We start from the raw sequence: 18,796 nt of genomic DNA on the forward strand, positions 1-18,796 counted from the left end.
TAATATACGTACATAGAATATTTTAATAAACATTATCATACCTAAATATCGATATACACGCCGGAGCGCACGGTGCGATGGTTAACTAAACTGATGTTCGATGATAAGTAGCTTACGAAATAAATGACCAATTTTTTTTTTCTATCGTTGATACTTTTTATTTTATTAGGTAATTCAACAAAAATACATACTAGAAAACATACAATTTGAAATCATTCGTCGATACAATTTTACATGTATATATCAATTATAGAATTACACAAAATAGATTTATATATTAAGACCTAATACATATCTTTTTTTTTATACAGGATACGATGCAATAAAAAATAAGTTGCACGTGTGTACTTATTAAAAAAAAATTATTCCCAAGAGATTATTCGCAAAAGCTGAGAGAGTATCATGAAAAATGACAACTTTATTTATATCGAAAACAACGCGGCGTTTTATCAGAGAATCAAAATGAAAAAGAGTTAGAAGTTGCTCGTAGTTTGAAATTGAACGTGGGTTAGAAATTTGGGACTTATACAAACGGTACTTTTGTATAAGAATTTTTTTTGAACAGATTGTATTGAGTTTATATGATTTTGATATTGCGGACTCCATACGCATGAGGCATACTCAAGATTACTGCGAATCAAACTTATATATTGACATATAACAGTTTCCGGTTTTTTAAAGGGTTTGGTTACTCTCTTAAGGAACCCTAGTAGCTTAAGTGACCTACGAGTTATGTAATCTATATGATTTTTAAAATTAAATTTTAAACATATAGATTACGATATATATCCATACAGATACGCCATACATTATCTTCTAACCTACGTTGGTATTCGGTGTAAATTGAACAGCAATTCTGAGCGTGACCGTAACTGATTTCATGCTCGTTTTCCGTGGCTTATCTAAAAGCAATTCAGTTCGTCCCATTTGGCTATGCCAATATTTTGTCACCGCGCCGATCACTCTCAATTTACAATTTAAACACAGCCCCGTTTCCATCCTCAGCCACCTTCTCACTCTCTTTGTGGATCTTCGCTTATTTTTGTAAATTCATCAATCACCGTTTCATTGTAAATTCGAAATCGTATTGAATTATTCATCATTTTGAAAGTTGGTGTTAAATTATTTTATTTGGGAATCGTACAGCTTAATACAGAACATTTATAATATACTAGCTGAACCCGGCAACGCTTCTCTGTGGCTTTGTCTGATCTTAATTATTAGGGGAGTAAATAAAAATAGTCTGGCAACTATACATTTACCGAGAAAACACATTGCTTAATTTAATATCTTAATTTGCGTTGCTGTTACTATTCATTTATTCATTTTAAAGAAACGAACAGTCGACAATGATATAGTAACATAAAAAAAATGCGGTTTAAAGACAGACCAGCAAAGTTTCTAAATAAGAACCATACATATTATTAAATTGTGTTACAACAAAAGGGTGTGTTTATGTGTATTTGTATGAGAGTAAGTGTAGATGTGTGTTTATGTGTATTAGTGTAGGAGTAAGTGTTGAGGTGTGTGTAAGTGTGAGCATCATTAAATAGTAAGTGGGATTGTATCCCAGCCAGAAATAATGAGTCTTAATTTATTTTTAAATAAATTAAAGGGCTTGTAAAATATATCAATAGATGAAAAAAAATCGTTATAGTTAGAGCAAGAACGATATAGGAAAGAGTGTTGTGCATAGTTAGTGCTACAGACTGGCAGATAGAACAAATACTTATTTCTATGCTGTAGAATCTAAGAAAATGCAATGTTATGTAAAAAAATTGAGTCAATCCATTGATTACTTTCCGAGATTTGCGGCCACAAACATATGGAACCTAATTTGTTTATAAATGGGTATAGATTAACCGATCTCAAAGCCAACTGAACTATTCCACAGATAAAAATATTAGGTACCCATATAAAAAAGAGAAGTAATTGTATAAGGAAAAGGATGAGGGTGTGTGTGTGAAATTTATTTATTTCACAGTTTTAAAATGTACAGCGGTTCCTTGTTTCAGGTGCCGACTAGTTAGGAAATTCCTGTGTTTAGGCAGGAACTTCTTTTTTACAGGTGTAATTAAATTATGCTTGAAAAAATCAAATAATAATAATAAAATCAAAAAATGTAAAATAAATGGAAATTAGAAAACATGGCGAAAATAATAAAAATTGATGCACAAAAATTAATTAGAAAATTAATTATTAATAATTAAAAAGTGAAACATAAATACAAATTAAGAAAATATTCCATTTATGAATAAAAAATGAATGTACAATAACTGTATATGTAAATACTAATAATAATAAGAAAAGTAAAACAAATACAAACAACGAATGTCTCGAACAAGCAGAAGAATTTGTGTATCTGGGAAGTACGTTTTCAAGAAATGGAAGAGTAGAAAAAGATGTTGAAAGGAGAGTGAATGTGGGCAACAAAATAAACAGGGCACTAAGCACAGTAATTGCCAATAAGAATATGTCAATCGAAGCTAAACTGGCAGTGCACAACGGAGTTTTAGTCCCAACACTTATGTATGGAAGTGAAACATGGAACTGGCAGAGGAAGAATAAAAGCCGAGTGAATGCGGTTGAAATGCGATCTCTCAGACGAACGTGTGGGAAATCAATGTATGACTGGGTTACGAATGATGAAATCAGGCGAGAGTGTAAATCTGAGTCAAGTATAATTCATAAGATAAGGAAAGGGTCTCTGAGATGGTTCGGTCACGTAGAACGAATGGACGACGAAAGAATGGTAAAACAAGTATACATGGCGAAAATTAACGGTAACGTGAGACGAGGACAACCAAGAAAGACGTGGCGTGATCAGATAAACCAAAATCTTAAGTTTGGTCATGTCAAAAGCAGACAGAACCGAAGGGCATGTATGACAAGATGTATGAATGTGGAAGAAGCTAGGAATGTATGCCAGGATAGACGTGTGTAGCGGTCCATTCTCTCTGCCTTCCCCTACGGGGAAATGGCGTGATGATAGTAGTAGTAGTAGAAAACAAATATAAATTACCAACGCTCTAGACTCGTCAGCGAAAGCACTCTCTTCATTTACCCGAAAACCGTTTTAAAAGCTTTATTAAAACGGTTTTCCTATCGCATCGGTTTCGCTAATAATAAAAACATTTGTTTTCTCTACCGCTTCCTTATGCGAGATTGGCAACTTATATGGATGGCTTATATCGGATATTCTTGATCTTACTTGAGACTGTATTTTTATCGCACGCGTAGTAGCGTTGTGTTAATTCACTGCATAATCCAGTTACAAAAATCTAGACCCTTCAACATAACACCGGGCACTCGAAGATGAAAAAAATCCTACAAATACTTTTGTTTGACATTGCAGGGACGGTGTAACCGTGAAAAGCCGCCATGCAAGTACTTCCACCCGCCGCAGCACCTGAAGGACCAGTTGCTCATCAATGGACGCAATCACCTCGCGCTAAAGAATGCCCTCATGCAGCAGATGGGCTTGGCACCCGGACAAGTCATGCCCGCCCAACTGCCCACCGTGGTGAGTTTCCAGTCCTCGTGCATTTGTTTCCCACCTCTGTCTTCAGCTTTCAGATCGTACAGGTTCCATTTTGGCGTAAACGGCTTACTGAACCCCCCAAAATTGTATTATTTTACTCTTTATATGAGTGCTATCGTAACACTTAACATACAAGTAGCACTAACGTGGAGGAGATTCACTTATAGGGCTCTCGCACAGCGCATGATATAAACTTATGAAATGGCATGACTCCTCTAACTTTGGATTAATTATGTATTATTTAATGTAATACAATACCCTTTGTTTGAATTACCCCGATGTGTTTACACTGATGTATTAAATAGGTGTGGGAAAAGGTTATTTCGTATTTTTCGCTTTATTTCAATGCTTTATAAAAAGTGTTACAACCATCCGATTTAAGTCAAATATGCGCCGCGCAAACTTGTTGTCAACGAGAATCCAACTTTATAAAGCCCGTCTTGTAGAAGCCCTTGTCCCTATTGGCAAAAAACTCGGACAACCAATTTTCACAGGCCTCTATTGAGGCCAAATTTGTACCTCCAAACGCGTTGGCCATAGACAGGAACATGTAGTAATCACTCGGTGCCAGGTCCGGACTATAGGGTGGATACATAAAAACTTCCCATTCGAGCTCCCGGAGCTTCTGGCGTTTCATCAAAGCTGTGTGCGGCCTGGCGTTGTCCTGATGAAAAACGACCCCTCTCCTATTCACCAATGCTGACCGCTTCTGTTCGATCGCCAGCTTCAAACGGTCAAGTTGTTTACAGTAGACGGCAGAATCGAACGTTTGACCATAGGGGAGCAGTACATAGTAGAGTATTTTCTGCCAATCCCACCAAACACACAGCAACACCTTCCTGGCCGTCAGTCCTGGCTTGGCCACGGTCTGGGCCGCTTTGTTGGCTTTCGACCACGATCTCTGTCGCTTGACATTTTCGTAAGTGACCTAATTTTTATCACCAGCCACCATCCGCTTCAGAAATGAGTCGATTTTGTTGCGATTCAGCAGCGATTCGTAGATGGAATTTTGGTCCATGAAGTTTTTTTTTGCGTCAACTCGTGTGGCACCCAAACATCGAGCTTTAATCCAGCCTTCTGCAAACAGTTCAAAACGGTTTTATGATCGATATTCAGCTTCTGGGCGACGCTACGACTGCTAACATGGCGGTCCTCGATATTTTCTGTGATTTTATCGACATTTTCGATGACAAGCCTGCCAGAGCGTGGTGCATCATTCACCTCCACTACACCAGAACGAAATCGGTCCAACCACTGTTGTGCAGCACGAGCCGAAAGAGTATCGGCCCCGGATACATCGCAATTTTTTTTTGGTCGCTTTCGACGCATTTTTCCCTTTCAGATAGTAAAAATGTAAAATATGGCGAATTTCTTCCTATGAGACCTTCATACTCGACGCACGATAGTTCACGACCGAACCGACCAAGCGCAATACTGTCAAAGAAGCGTTTGTAGTATACACTCACCTTTACAACGTCGTATCGTATGATCCGGTGTAACCAATAATTAACGAGATATACTTAGTTGAAAAAAAAGGGCTCGAAATGCGAAATTACTTTTTCCCCAACCTGATATTATTTCCCAATTTTTGCTTACAAATAATGATAGTCAACAATTCTTTATTATTTTGGTGTTTAACGAGCTCGTTTTGATTTCACTGATCTCTTGCGACCGCAGCCTCCGACACTCGTGCCGTGTTTGTTGCAACGCTTCCGTAGACCTTTTTGTTTATGTGTCTGCACGATTGTTAGCTAAATTATTAAAACCCTTATATTAAAAAAAGATACTTTTATTATTTACACACTTCACATAGAAACGTTTTATATTATCTTCAATTGAAAAAAAAAATATCCTCAATCAATTGTGGTTTTTAAGATATTTACTACAATCTGCAGACATACGAGTATATATTTATATATCTACATATGATTGGTGTAGATGCTTTTCGTAGAGCTTTTTATTGACCTACCTGTGTGGCGATCTCTCTATAAACTGTTGAAATCGTGTTTTCCAAATATTCGAGCAACATCTGAATAAAACATCAACATTAAATGTTCGATAGTCAAAATAGTTCGAGCGTTTCGGTCGCAAAGAGTAAATTGGCCAATAATGCAAACAGTGACATCGGACACCTTCGATACTCGGCCCGGCGATATTTGATTTGAAATGTTTGTATAAGTTCGTACTTGTTCTCATCAAATGCTTCTATTGCAAATCTCAGTACAATGGATGAGACCGTATCGAAATAATGCATAAAGTGTTCGTGCCGAGTATCGGCGGTGGCCGAGATAGTGTCGGTGGCGGCTTTCACTAGTGTGGTGTTGTGTTGTCGAGGTGGGCGGCGCGACGGGTCCCCTGGCGGATATGGCCCTGCAGCTGCCCCTAGCTCCTCTGCCGCCGCTCACGGTAATTCACTTATTCCATCTTCTCGTGTATCACACGTCTCGTGTACCGAACCCTTAATGTTTTGCCCAAAGTTAAACGCTTGTTTACTTTTATTACTAATTCTTTATAGGGTAAAGAGTAAAGAGTCCTTTTAAAAGCCTTTCATGAAAAAATAGTATGACTCGCCACGTACAGTTTAATATGAACTCATTAAATATACACATATTCCAGTGTATTATTTATTAATAAAGTAATTTATATTGTTTTAAATGTTTGCATTTATGATATTCAGTTTACATGACAGAGTATTTATTTACAGATTTTTAAGTGACGTTGTAAAAGATACGCTGGCTTTTAATATTTGAGCTTAACACCCCTCGCTTTTAGGTTTGCATGTTTGCTTTCAAATATAAATTCGTTACACATACAATAAATTTTAGTAATCGATCAGTCGTACTCACTTAAAAGTAGATGAATAAATCGATACTATTAAGTTATAATAACTCTTATAGCTCGACGTTGGGCGCCAATTCGAGTCGTATTGCGTTTGTTGTATGTGTGAGTAGTGGTTCCCGACGTGCCTTAAAATTTTAACCCTCATTATTTGAAGATTTTAACCCTCTGTGTGCCGAAGCGAAAGAAAGATAGAGAGAGAGAGCATGAAGGCGACGAGTGAGGGCCACAGACTGACAGCTGAAGTTGCCTTTCAGGATTGCAATGTTTGTGACGAACGGTGGAACCTGTTGCAGGCGTCGGGCCCATACCTGGGCGGCGTGCCGGCGGTGGGCTCGGGCTACAGCCCTTACTTCACCGCCGGGCCCCTGGTGCCTGCGCTGGTCGGCCACGACCCCGGCGCCGTGCCCTCGGGGCTGGCCCCGTCTCTGCAGCCGCAGGTGCTACCGGCGCAGAAGCTTCCTCGCTCCGACCGCCTCGAGGTGAGTGCTTCCGATACCGCCGTCACTGTGTCCATCGAGCTATGTATAACTGCTTACTCGTGGATCATCTGTTTACATTTTCCCTCCTCTTGCCGAAACTCGTCCGAGTTCTGTTCGTTTTCCAACTAGCACTACTTCAGTGCTCGCCCCTAGATAAAGCTTTAACGTCTGTTGATTACTATGTGTTTATGTGTAGCCATTATCTATTGAACCCACTGGAGACATGGTATGATAGTGAATAATTGTTATCCCGACTAACACGAGATCTGGCCCTAGGTGTTCCTGTGTGTAGTTCCTAGTTCCGATTGGGATGTAACTATTAGTTCAAGGAGCCGCGGGGCGGGTAGTTGACATTACACACAGTGTTGTAGGAAAATTGGCCATTAATAAATATGGCTATTGTTTTTTTATGCACCCGACCGATAATAACATATTTTACAATCTACGGCTTGTCTCATATTGGTTATTGTATCCCATGTCTTTATTTTATCAATGTAACCTACTCTTTTGATTTGTATATTACCTAGTGATTTTCTTTTTTTTTTTGTAAATATCTACTGGTATATTATGCCATAAATATGACCAATTGAATGTTTGAAATAACTAAAGTTAAATGAATTAAAATATACACCAACACACGAACATCCATCTACATTACATGAGCCCGTCTCATTCGTTGATAGTTTATTATACGGTATTTTCTATCTCCACTGTAGTTTCTCGAGTAAAAAATGTAGAATTGGTTACATAGGGGAAATTTTACTCGTTAGATATTTTTAGGTATGTGTTTTTACTATGTATTCATTTTCAAAAGTACTTATAATAAAACCCGTAGATTGCTAACTAACATTTAGTTTAGGTGATGGGTTTCAAGAGTGTTTCGACTTAAAATGTAAAATAAAGCATGTTTAAAAAATAATGTTTTTTCTGACTGAGTTATATTATCGCGTCCCATGTTTCATTATTTCCCCTAACTTAAACTGGTTGAATACGCATACGAATAAATAAATACGCGCATTACGTATATCTCGTCTTCTCGGTTATGCGTGTGAGGAATAAATACCTGACTTGTTAACTTGTTCTGGCTGGTCAAACTGCGACGAAGCGCAGCGTTCCGGCAGCGTTCTCGCGGCGAACAAGCCAGTAGAAAATAGTCCCATTCGCGAGCAGTGTGCCTCGGATCGTGCGCTGCCCTTCAGGCTCCGCATGACCCCCGCGCGCGCGGTCCCGCCGCGCTCCGCTAGCGCTGGTCCGGTAGTGAGGCTGTGTGGGTGTGCAGGTGTGCCGCGAGTTCCAGCGGGGCGCGTGCAAGCGGGCCGAGGCGGAGTGCCGGTTCGCGCACCCCGCGCGCGCGGTGGCGGCGCACGAGGACGGCTCCGTGACGGTGTGCATGGACGCTGTGAAGGGCCGCTGCGGCCGCGACCCCTGCCGCTATTTCCACCCCCCTCTGCACCTGCAGGCGCACCTTAAGGCGCAGGCGAGAGGCGCGGTACGCCCCCACCTCCCCAGCCCGCTCACCGCCGCACTTTTTGCCATCCCGCATTCCCGGCCCCTTTACTTTTGGTTATCTCTTCCCGCCGGCCCCGAAGGGCGCCCGACGAGCCGAGAGTGCCCAGAGGCGTCTCGCCTCTGAGGACTCTCGGCCGCGAAGCTCCGTCCGGATGGCCGCGTCTCTTTAGTTCTCTGTGTTTCTCACTCTCCACTTTATTCTTTTCTGTACAGTCTATTCCAAAATACTCCGTAGATGCTAGTTTTCCTTTGTAGCGCTTACTGTGTACCGTTAAGCATTGTGTGTTAGCCGAGTGTAGTCCGACTGCGATATGTACCCTGATGCAATGACTGTCCGGCTGTACCTCCTCCCCGCTAACCTCACCACCGCCATGCCGCTGCCGCCCCGAGGTACAGCCAGCTCTGTCTCTTTCTTCTCTCTGTGCCCGCCGCTCTAGTATAGCACCCTGCCCGTGCCCTCCGGTATCCTCTGCTTCGATCGACCGATTGGCTACTCCCAAACACACATGCGGATTCCAAATTTTAACCACTTGTGAGAAATGAGGCAACGTGATACAAAACTTCATTATCAACACTATTTTACAAATTTCTTAGGTGTTTTCGATCTCAGGTGTTCTCGACGCAAGTAAACCCGTGAAGAGTCCAAGCTTCATTGCATCGCGGTTCCATATCCGGCTAATTCTTTTCTGAATATTGAAATAATTATAATACTCGATACAATATGAATCGCGCGAAGGTGGTCTCGGCGAATGACGAATGACTAATGACTGTACATGACTGTACTCGTACATCAGTCGCCGAATTTATCTTATTTATACTTGCCCTTGTCCCTACCTTGTAGACGATGTAAATGTAAATATTTGTTCGCGCTTTTCCTTACTGAATTTGGTCAGTAGAGGAAGAAATATAATCAATTCGTAATGAAAAAAAACAGCTTATTTGAGTGAATTCAAAGAAAGACATTTATTTTAGTCTTTAAAACGGATTCGGGTATGTGGGAGATGCTTTCAATCATCAGTCCCACCTTGAAACGTGTCCGAATATTTTATTCCTTAAGCCGTCGGTGTCGGTGACCATTTCCCGATGTTCATATTGTATTCACATGTTTATGTACTTTTCTCACATTTTCAATAAATCATTTTATGTTTTCTAGTATTTACATATTAATATAAGCCATTTTTACCTACACTTGTTATTATTTACTAGTTTTTTTTATTATTATTTTATCGCTTTCAGTCATTTCTTATAGTTCTAAGGATTTTCTAAATTATTCACTTTTCTATATTTACTGAAGTAGATACATAATAATTTATTATGTATATTTTTACTTACTAGCCATTGGTACGCCTTAGTTGGTCGTAATTCTTACTGTCTAGCTAGTCCAAGCCCAATGGCTAGAAAAAGCAAAGTTACATCTACATATAGTCTAGTGCATCCAACACTGACACCGGAGGGGGGTCAGAAGACCCCTCCCAGCGCTTGCTTCCTCCCGCTCACGCTTCATGGCCACATAATCTAATGTCCTCCCGTGTGGCTTGCTCGGTGTAGGGCAGCGGCGCGGGCGCGGCGGCCGGCCCCGGAGCGGCGGAGGCGCGCAGCAAGAAGCGGCCCGCGGACGCCGCCGCCGACCTGCTACTGGTACCGCAGCGCATGCATGTCGCCCCCGTAGATCCCTCCCACCCTCCGCCCTCGCTAGCGCTGAGGCCGTCGGGCCAACCACACCCTCGCTTTTCTCGTCCTCGTAGCCTCAAAAGTAACCTAAGCCTTCAGCACCACTGACCGCTGCGCCGGTGACGGATGAGTGATGAGTGGTGGCCTCTCTGCCCAGCATCTCTAGCTTTCTCCGCCTGCCAACCCACCCACCCCTAGTCCTCCCCACGACCGACTGCCCTTCCTCCGCCCGCACGCCTCGACACTCCTCACACCCGTGGGTGCATTCTCTGTCGTTTAACTTTGTCCTTGGATAATCCCTATTGTTTTGGTTCATTTCTTAATCCACAGTCTATTTCATTTACTCGACCTTATGTCGTTTCAACTTTCATTTGATAAATTTTTGATGCAATCCCAATTTTGTGATGCAATCTGCACCCCGGGCTTAATAAGTAGTAGTAGTTTGGTTATAAAACGTACATTCATTTCAAAATCACAAATCGAGATACGCTTTTGCTAGTCAGTGATTGAGGCTACATTGTCTCCGTTATTATTATATTGCTGTCAGTGCAGTGGCTCGCCACCGCGGACATCCATTATTCCGACTTTAGAGTCCAACAATCCCGCGCGCGGGCTCCCGGACGTTCTCATTGACCGACAGAAGTGTGTCCCGATTCTTTATACGCACGCTAAGTTACGGCGGTATCTTATATTTTCTGTGTTATTTATTTGCAGATGGATATGAAGAATGTTGGATCGTTCTACTATGAAAACTTTGTAAGTTTTTCAGAAATATTTATTCTTTATCATTTACCCACAGTACGTATTCAATGTTTCGTATCTTTTGTTGGCGGACTTTTGCTGTAAAGCGATATCTTCTAACCAACCAAATAATATATATTTATAAATGCCCAGAGGGCTCTTACAATATTTGATTAAGAAGTACATAAAGTATTATAGTAATCGACACAAAATATAATCACATTTATTTCACTAATGTGTTAATTATAAAAAAGAAAGAAAAAGGAAATTGAGGGGATGGCCATTCAACTTCTCTGTTGGGTCCTAAATTTAACTTTACTAAATTTTTCGCCAAATAACTAAATATGATATTCGCTTCCGCAGGCGTTCCCGGGCATGGTTCCGTACAAGCGCGCCGCGGCTGACAAGTCCGGGGTGCCGGTGTACCAGCCCGCCACCACCTACCAGCAGCTCATGCAGCTGCAGCAGCCCTTCGTGCCCGTGTCATGTGAGTACCCCGCCCCCGCCCCCGCGCCCGCCCCGGCCGCGTCCCCCGCCGCGCCCGCGGCACCCGCCCCAGTCGCTTCTCGCGCGTCCCCGCCCGCCCCCGCGACCGCGCCCGAACCCGACCCGGCCACCGTGGCCAAGGAGGTCGCGCAATCCAACTACGCGGCCAAGCTGGCCCAGGCCGCGCAAGTGCAGGCCGCGCAAGTGCAGGCCGCCCAGGCGCAGGTCGCGCACGCGCACGCCGCCCAGGCGCAGGCCGCCCAGGCGCACGCGCAGGCCGCGCAGGCCGCCCAGGCCGCGCAGGCCCAGGGGCACCTGCCGCCCCCCTCTCCCGCCGCGTCCGCCTCGCCTCTCACCCTGTCCTATACGGGTGTCGCGCTGAGCAAGCAGGCCCTGCCGCAGCCGCGCGCGCAGGCGCCCGCTCTGCTGTACCGGCCGCCGCCGTCCCTCCTGCCGCCCTACAGCCCTCTGCTGAGGGCGCAGCTGCAGTCGCAGTTCCAGTCGCAGCTGCAGTCGCAGCTGCAGTCGCAGCTGCAGTCGCAGCTGCACTCGCAGCTGCAGGCGCAGCAGCTGTCCCAGCTGTCGCAGCTGGGCCAGCAGCTGCAGAGCCAGCAGCAGCAGCTGGGCGGCCTGCAGTGGCCGCCGCCGGGCATGTCGCAGGTCATGGCGCCCATGCCGCCCATGTACCCGCAGCAGCTGCTGTACCAGCTGCCGCAGCCGGCGGCGCCCGCCGCGCCCGTGCTGGTGAACCCCTACAAGAAGATGAAGACGACCTAGGCGCCGCGGGCGGCGGCGCCGCGGGGCGGGTCCCTAGTCAGTAGTCGCGGAGCGGAGGCGGTGGTAGGCGGTGCTGGGCGCCCTCGCGACCGCCGTTCTCTCTAGTCCGAGTCCCTGTGCCCGCATTGTATAGAGCCCCTGCGCGTGTGTGTGTGCGGTTGTATCATACGGGAGCCTGTAGGCTGTAGGCCTAGAGCATGCCCGGAGTCCCCATACTACATAATATAATATATACTATGTTGCCCGGCCGCCTGACATCGATCGCAATCGTATCACATCTCGATTGTTTCCTTTATGTTTGATTTTTGTCCTTAGTCTTAGGTTTTATCCACTTAATGTAATGTTTTAAAAACATTTTAATGAAGTTTTAATATTATTTAGTCTTCCTGGCTTGGATTGTAATTTTAATGTTTGTCAAAAGCTTATTTATCTCCAACATTTTAACTATTATTATTATTTGTTTTATAAATTTTAAAGAAAATACGACTTGTAGTTACGGACATGGATGGACCTTGTGTTATAAATATTGTGATAGTGGTAGCCTAGCGGGATAGCATAGTCGGGGAGGGGCGTAGCTCCTCCCCCCAGTAACACCAACCTGAAGGTTGTAAATGTATAAATACATTATATCTATTTTTTTAACATGGATAAGTAAATAAAGCAACCAAATTGTTCTGTAGATGGGAAAGTTTTATTTAGCTCTAAGTAGGATTACGTGTTGTAACTTTGTACAGAGTGGTTGACACGGGGCGCCGGGGGATGTGCGCGCGGGTGGCGGCGGCGGCGTGGGCTCCGTGAGAGTCCGCGGGCCCCCATCCCGCACATGCCCCCTGCGCCCCTCGTATCACGCCATCTACCAACTCTCTGCGCCTTGCTATTTGTAAACACACATATTTACTATTTACATACTTATATATACATATGGAGTCAGTATTTGTAATAATAACGCTTGAAAATGCATGATTATTTGTTTTTTATTACCTACTTGGTTACATCATCTTTGGTATAATAATGAATTTGGCTTATCGATCTGGAAGCTGTTCTCTACTCTTGGCATATCACAGCTGCTTGTCTATCTATAAGTCACAGTGCCTCACACGACCTCCGCCTCCTGTAGCCTCCCCCGTCACCCTTCACCCTCACCCGTCACCCGTCACCCCACCCGTCCCCGTCCCGACACACGGCCCTGTCGAGCCACGCTATCTTGTCAGTAATCAGTAACTGTAAACGTGAATGGGCAGGTCGCTTCTCCCGAGCCCGAGCCTGAGCCCGACAGCCCGACAGCCCGAGTCCGACTGTAGACCGGCTTGTACAGTAAGGCGGCCCAGCCCGCCACGAGGGACGTACTAATCACCTCACACTGAACCATCACATACAATGATAATTTAATCAATTAATCAACCGAATAACACCGCTTTGAAAATGGCTTAACACAACATGTGGACAGGTGTTGAGTGTGGGCGGTGTTGCGAAGGTAGAGGCCGGGCGGCGTAAGTAGCCTCGTGCCACGGTTCCTTCTGTTTAATAGTAGTAAGTTGTTACAGCTTTTTATTATATCTCAATTTGATTTGGTGTGTGGCCCGTTGTGTGTGTCCGACCACTGAGCTTGAGTTGGTTGACTTGACACTGCTTGAGGAGCCGTGCGGTGCCCCTAACATCCACCACTCTGCTCCTAATGTAGCATGGACTAGAACTAAGTAATCGACTCATTGCCCAGGTATTTGTTTTTTGTACTTTTGCCATCTTAATAACCTTTTATTTCGTTTATTAGTTGCAGCGCTTTACTCATTGTGTTTGTGGCCTCTTGTATTCTCTAGATTTCTAGTATTTTGTGTCTTTTATTTTCTTTTCTTAGCTATCGTTTGTGAACTATTATTTGCATAATGTTTTTTTACCAATAAGATTTTAGTTGACAATAATATAGCTGCATGTTTATGGTTATAATTATACTTTCATAGTTAGATCGACGGTTTTACGGGTGCCTGTGTTCGATACTGCACCGAGAAGGAATAACTTGTACAATATCGCCGCTGGAAAGAAATAACTAGTATTTTCAGCGTCGATATATTTGGCCTATTTAGGTACCATCAGTTTTACAGAGTTTTCAATCATAAATATCTTAATTTTATATTACTAACAGGATATTACCCAAAATAGGATTATTTCAAGATTGTTTCCACAAAGGCAATCTGTTACTTCATATTTATAGCTGCAGTTTGATACTATAATTTCTTTGATTGTATAGGTTTTTGAAGTTCTATTTATTCTATTTTAACATTTTGTAATGGTGCCAATCTGTGAATAATGACTAAAGCATTTAAAGAAAATAATACTAATTACTTGACAGTAGAACCGACGCAAAAGCTTTTTTGTGTAGAAACCACGATGAATGGCTTTTTTCTTTTATTTATCTATGTGTACAGTAAAAAGTCTTAAGATAGTCGACATTGCATGTACCACAAAACAAGAAACGGACAATATAGTGGGGTGTCTGGTGTGAAGATAGTTGTACTTAACAATGGCTTGCCGCACACTTACCCACCCAGAGGAAGCAAGTCCAGCAGAGGTCGGGGACTACACTCGCTCCCTCCACTCTGGGTTTGCTGTGTAGCACCACTCGACTTCTGCCTTTATTTCCTGTACGTTACTCATTGTATTCTAGGCTTATTGGCAATTATCGTAACATGTGAAGCTTCACGGTAAATATGATTTTATTTATTTTGTTTTCAGCATGGATTTGTGTATATTTTCAGCGATGGCATGTCGTTAACCAGAGTGCTTTTTGTTTCATGTCTCCCTCTGTGATGACATCATCCGTAATCGCAATAACTTGTCACTTAACTTATTTCCGCAACCCTATTCGGTGTCGGGTGTCGGGTTCTGTGGGCCTCGCCGTCTCGCCTAAGGCGGGGACGTACCCACCAACGCTGCGCACGTCCTCTACACGGACGAGCGAGGCCAGGTAACACTGCCAGCCCTTCCCCAGCTAACACTGTTTGTCTCTCCTTCTGACTTCCTTGAGAGATTTCCTTGGCAGTTTTGCTTAACCAGTATGTAAGTAGATATCCTATTTAATTACGCTTTAGTGCTATGATTACATTTGGCGCAGTCAACTCGCTAAGCATAACATGGATAGTGTTTAACCCGACGAGTGTTGAGTATCAGTATGGCACCTTAACTGAGCGGAACCCTTCCACGCAGTGGCGAGGTGGGGGAGAAGAGCTCCAGCTATGCACGGAAGAGGGCTTCTTACACTTAATATTTGCTTAGTAATCGATATTTATCGCTTTTCATTTTATTTTCTTTTGTACGCTAATGACGATTGTGTCAGCTGATTGCATATAGATAGTTAATAATATTAATGTGTATATTTTGAATGTAAAGGTACAATCTAATTGCTCCGCAAATTACCCAACTTTAGTCCAGTTTTGCTTTTGTATTATTTTTTTCATTTATTTATTTTTATTTCCAGGATATCCTTTAGACAGTTTTGTTATTTTCTCTTCGAACATTTAATTACCTTCCTTCGAGATGTGTACATTTTACTACCCACCATTCCTGTATAAATATATTATTTTATAACTTTATCAATCACTTCTTCATTTTAGTTCAAGTTTATTTACTTTTAAAGATGGACTTTTCATTCACTTACATATTAGTATATAATGATATTATAATTTCCCGCCAGTGAAATCCCAACTGTCCGAGTCTCCTCACCGAAAGAATCTTCTTTAACTAGAATTTTAGGCTGTGAAATTCACGGTGTTGGGATTTCACCCGATCTACTATGATTTAAATATCCCTTTACGAATGTATTGTTTTGTAGAATTGTTTTTATTATATTCAGTTTTGAAAGTGCTTGATCTCAGTGTATAACATTTCAGTTACTGGACACCCTCCCGGTGTGCCAAGATTTTAATGGGCCCGGCTGCGCCCGACCGACGTGCAAGTTCCTCCACGTCCGCGAAGGTGAGTTTGAACACGGAGTCTGAAGAGCGCCAGCTAGGGGAGTGCCAGTGCGCTGATGCTCTCTCTCTGTTCGCAGGGGGCAGTCTGCAGGTGGAGGCGGGCATCGTGGCGGTGTGCCGGGACGCGGTGGGCGGTCGCTGCGGCCGCCGCGCCTGCCGCTACTACCACATCCCTGTGCAGCTGCCGCCGGCCCCCCCCATCCCCTGACTGCGTTCCGCCCGCCGAGGCCACCGGACGGCCCCTTCTGACTGTTTCTGTTGGGAAATATCCGGCCCGTACAAGTCGGTCGAGCCGAGAAACGCATTTTTATACTCCTTCCCGTTATGTTTTGTTTTGTACGATAATTGTAACGAAATAATTTTGAAAATTACCAAGTATCTTATTGCCCTTAAAAAGGAGATTTAATAATATATTGGAATAAACATATGAAAGATACGCGATTCGGTATCGATAAATCTATTGTCGAATACATGATATTATATTCTTAAAAGAATCACCTACAGTAAGCTAGCTCTAGGATCGTGATGGAATGTCGAATCACAGACAGTTGAGGCGTTCACCGGGAATGGTTCACTCGGGAGTAGTCAGCGGTGTCCGTTTTGTTTTAAGAGTTTGGAAATTGTTGACTGATAATAATTTGTATGGAATAAGTGATAATGTTAAAGGTACCCGGGGTAGTCAGTCCGGTCTGAGTCTGTGATTGCGGATTGGAAGGAAAGTGGGTGAGCTCGAGTCACTTCTGAGCTGGCCGTATTTGACTACGTGTAATTTTAAAAATACTACTATTTTTTTGTAAGTTACTTTATATTATTAGGAAGATGTGTAAGAATTATGTATATACATTGTGACGTATTGAAACTGGCACTGGATGTGCCGTAGAATCGACGATTCCGTGTGAACAAACTGATTGTGATATTTCTAAAGGACTTCACTCGGTGGGAGTTATATATTTATCATGAGTCATAAAAATAGTGTTGTTTATTCTCATTTCTTTATAAAGTACGAGTTCCTCTAATGGCCACCAGATTACCTGCGTGGAGCACGTGGTCTCGTGCTGTCACACCGCTTCCCTTAGTTGCCTCGGAACAGAGCGGACTCTGGTCGCATAATTCTAGTTTAGTTTACCTGATAAGAAGACAGCGCGGGTGGGAGCGCCCCGGCTGCGAGGGAGGGCGCCGTTTCTCGCTCGCCACTCGCCTCACCGGCCGCTGTCGGTACTTCACCTACCTTACCTACTATTAGCTAGTAAAATGTTCAACTTCTATGGTCACTAAGTAACATACATACATACATATATGGTAACATTAAATATATCAATTCCTCTACCCTAGTTTAGATTAAGGATTACTCCATCGCAGAAAACACCAATAGTCTAGCAGTCTGTGTCCTGTAGCCAATAGTCACCCTTTTTTCTCTCGCTCGGCGGACTTTTCTCCATTCGTTCATTGTTCCGTCTTCCATTTGAACTTTTACAATGAATCGTACACGACCCGTACTCGGTGTACGCACTATGCAGACGGAGCGCCACGCGTCCTTCCCGAGCCGCCCGCTCACTGCGCCTCCCGCTAGAAAGGACGGCAACCTCGGCCGTAGCCTCGTGTTCTAGTAGGTTCTCTTCAGCCACCGTGCTTATCCGCGATAACATTGTCGCCTCAGCATTTTGGTCCCGGTAGTCACAGTCCGAGTAACATTTCTGCTGACTATTTCGCACGTTGGATACATTTCATAACCGATCTTGTTTTGTGTGTTTTGAACGTTATTACGATGTAACGACGTTGCACTGTTTGGTTCGATATTTAACAGTATGAATGTGGGAAGAGTATGCGGAGGTTGTGAAGAATGAATGCGTACACTAGAAGTTGATTACAAATCACTAAAAGTTATCTTTGAAACTGCATAACGACATCGAATATATCCTTCCTCTGGAATGTAACCCACTTATTAGCTGCACTCTACATAGAGGGAGTGCTAAATTCTAACATATTTTTATTTGAATAATTTTGTGATATTTTAACATAATATTGTTAATGGACAATTATTCCGAATGGAAAGAATGATTTAACTATGGTAGCAACTACAAAATATCCAAATGGAACTAGTACTAAATAAAAATGATTAATTGTAAATATATACAAGAAACAATACACAAAGTTTATCTGATTCCTCTTGTTTTTGAATAAATTTACAAATGTATATTTAATAAAACCAGAGGAGCCTTACGATGAACTACTGTTAACTGCACAGAACCTCAACTCCAATCTGTGTTCCCTTCTACCTGGTTTTTTTAAATGTATATCCAGATAAAGTCATCACTGTAACAATTATACGATCCTCGGATCACCTCTGAATACAGAATAGTTAATAAAAACAAGTAATTATGTCTATATACTTCTTTATTTACTTCCCCGACTCCTTTCAATAAACATCTCTACAGCAAAATGGACTTTTATTTCTTCGCTTAATGTTGGACCATTTTCATTATTCTTTATTCTATCCAAACATAATTTATTATATCTTAAACATTATGCCAGGGGGTAGATACATTTTTCAATTTTTTTTTGTTACTCTCCTCAGGTCCAGAATTCATTTTCTGAACATTGTTTTTTTTTAAATTTTATTGTTAGTATTTGTTTCAATATATCTAGTAATTTCAGGATATTATCAATACAGGTAATCTGTTATTGTTGCAAACTAAATAAAATGACTGAACATACACCCAAAGGTATAAAAGGGGAATAAGTTCATGGCGTACGGAAGAAGTGTGGTAATGTGTTTTGATGCT

The 18,796-nt window shown here is 42.7% G+C and overlaps 1 protein-coding gene across 13 annotated transcripts in view; it reads left to right on the forward strand.

The window, feature by feature from the left end:
- LOC148281123 (uncharacterized) overlaps positions 1-18,398 on the forward strand; it is a 249,292-nt gene extending 230,894 nt beyond the window's left edge. For 3 of the 13 annotated variants that reach the window (XR_015822428.1, XR_015822430.1, XR_015822429.1), the window contains 6 exons: positions 3,356-3,523; positions 6,676-6,861; positions 10,756-10,797; positions 11,146-11,269; positions 15,915-16,014; positions 16,091-18,398. Coding sequence is in view for 1 of the 13 variants with exons in the window: in XM_088227214.1 (XP_088083340.1) it covers positions 3,356-3,523; positions 6,676-6,861; positions 9,919-10,008; positions 10,756-10,797; positions 11,146-11,442; positions 11,563-12,045 (1,266 nt within the window). In the remaining 12 variants the exon portion in view is untranslated. Of the gene's footprint in view, positions 1-3,355; positions 3,524-5,875; positions 5,948-6,636; positions 6,862-9,918; positions 10,009-10,755; positions 10,798-11,145; positions 11,443-11,562; positions 13,004-15,914; positions 16,015-16,090 lie in introns of those variants that run through there. The other 10 variants (XR_015822423.1, XR_015822422.1, XR_015822425.1 and 7 more) reach the window with 7 other exon arrangements.
- The last annotated feature ends 398 nt before the right edge of the window (positions 18,399-18,796 follow it).

Source organism: Micrasema longulum, unplaced genomic scaffold (assembly GCF_059751315.1).
Source record: "Micrasema longulum isolate JH-2025_06_02 unplaced genomic scaffold, ASM5975131v1 h1tg000494l, whole genome shotgun sequence".
NCBI classification, from domain to species: Eukaryota; Metazoa; Arthropoda; class Insecta; order Trichoptera; family Brachycentridae; genus Micrasema; species Micrasema longulum.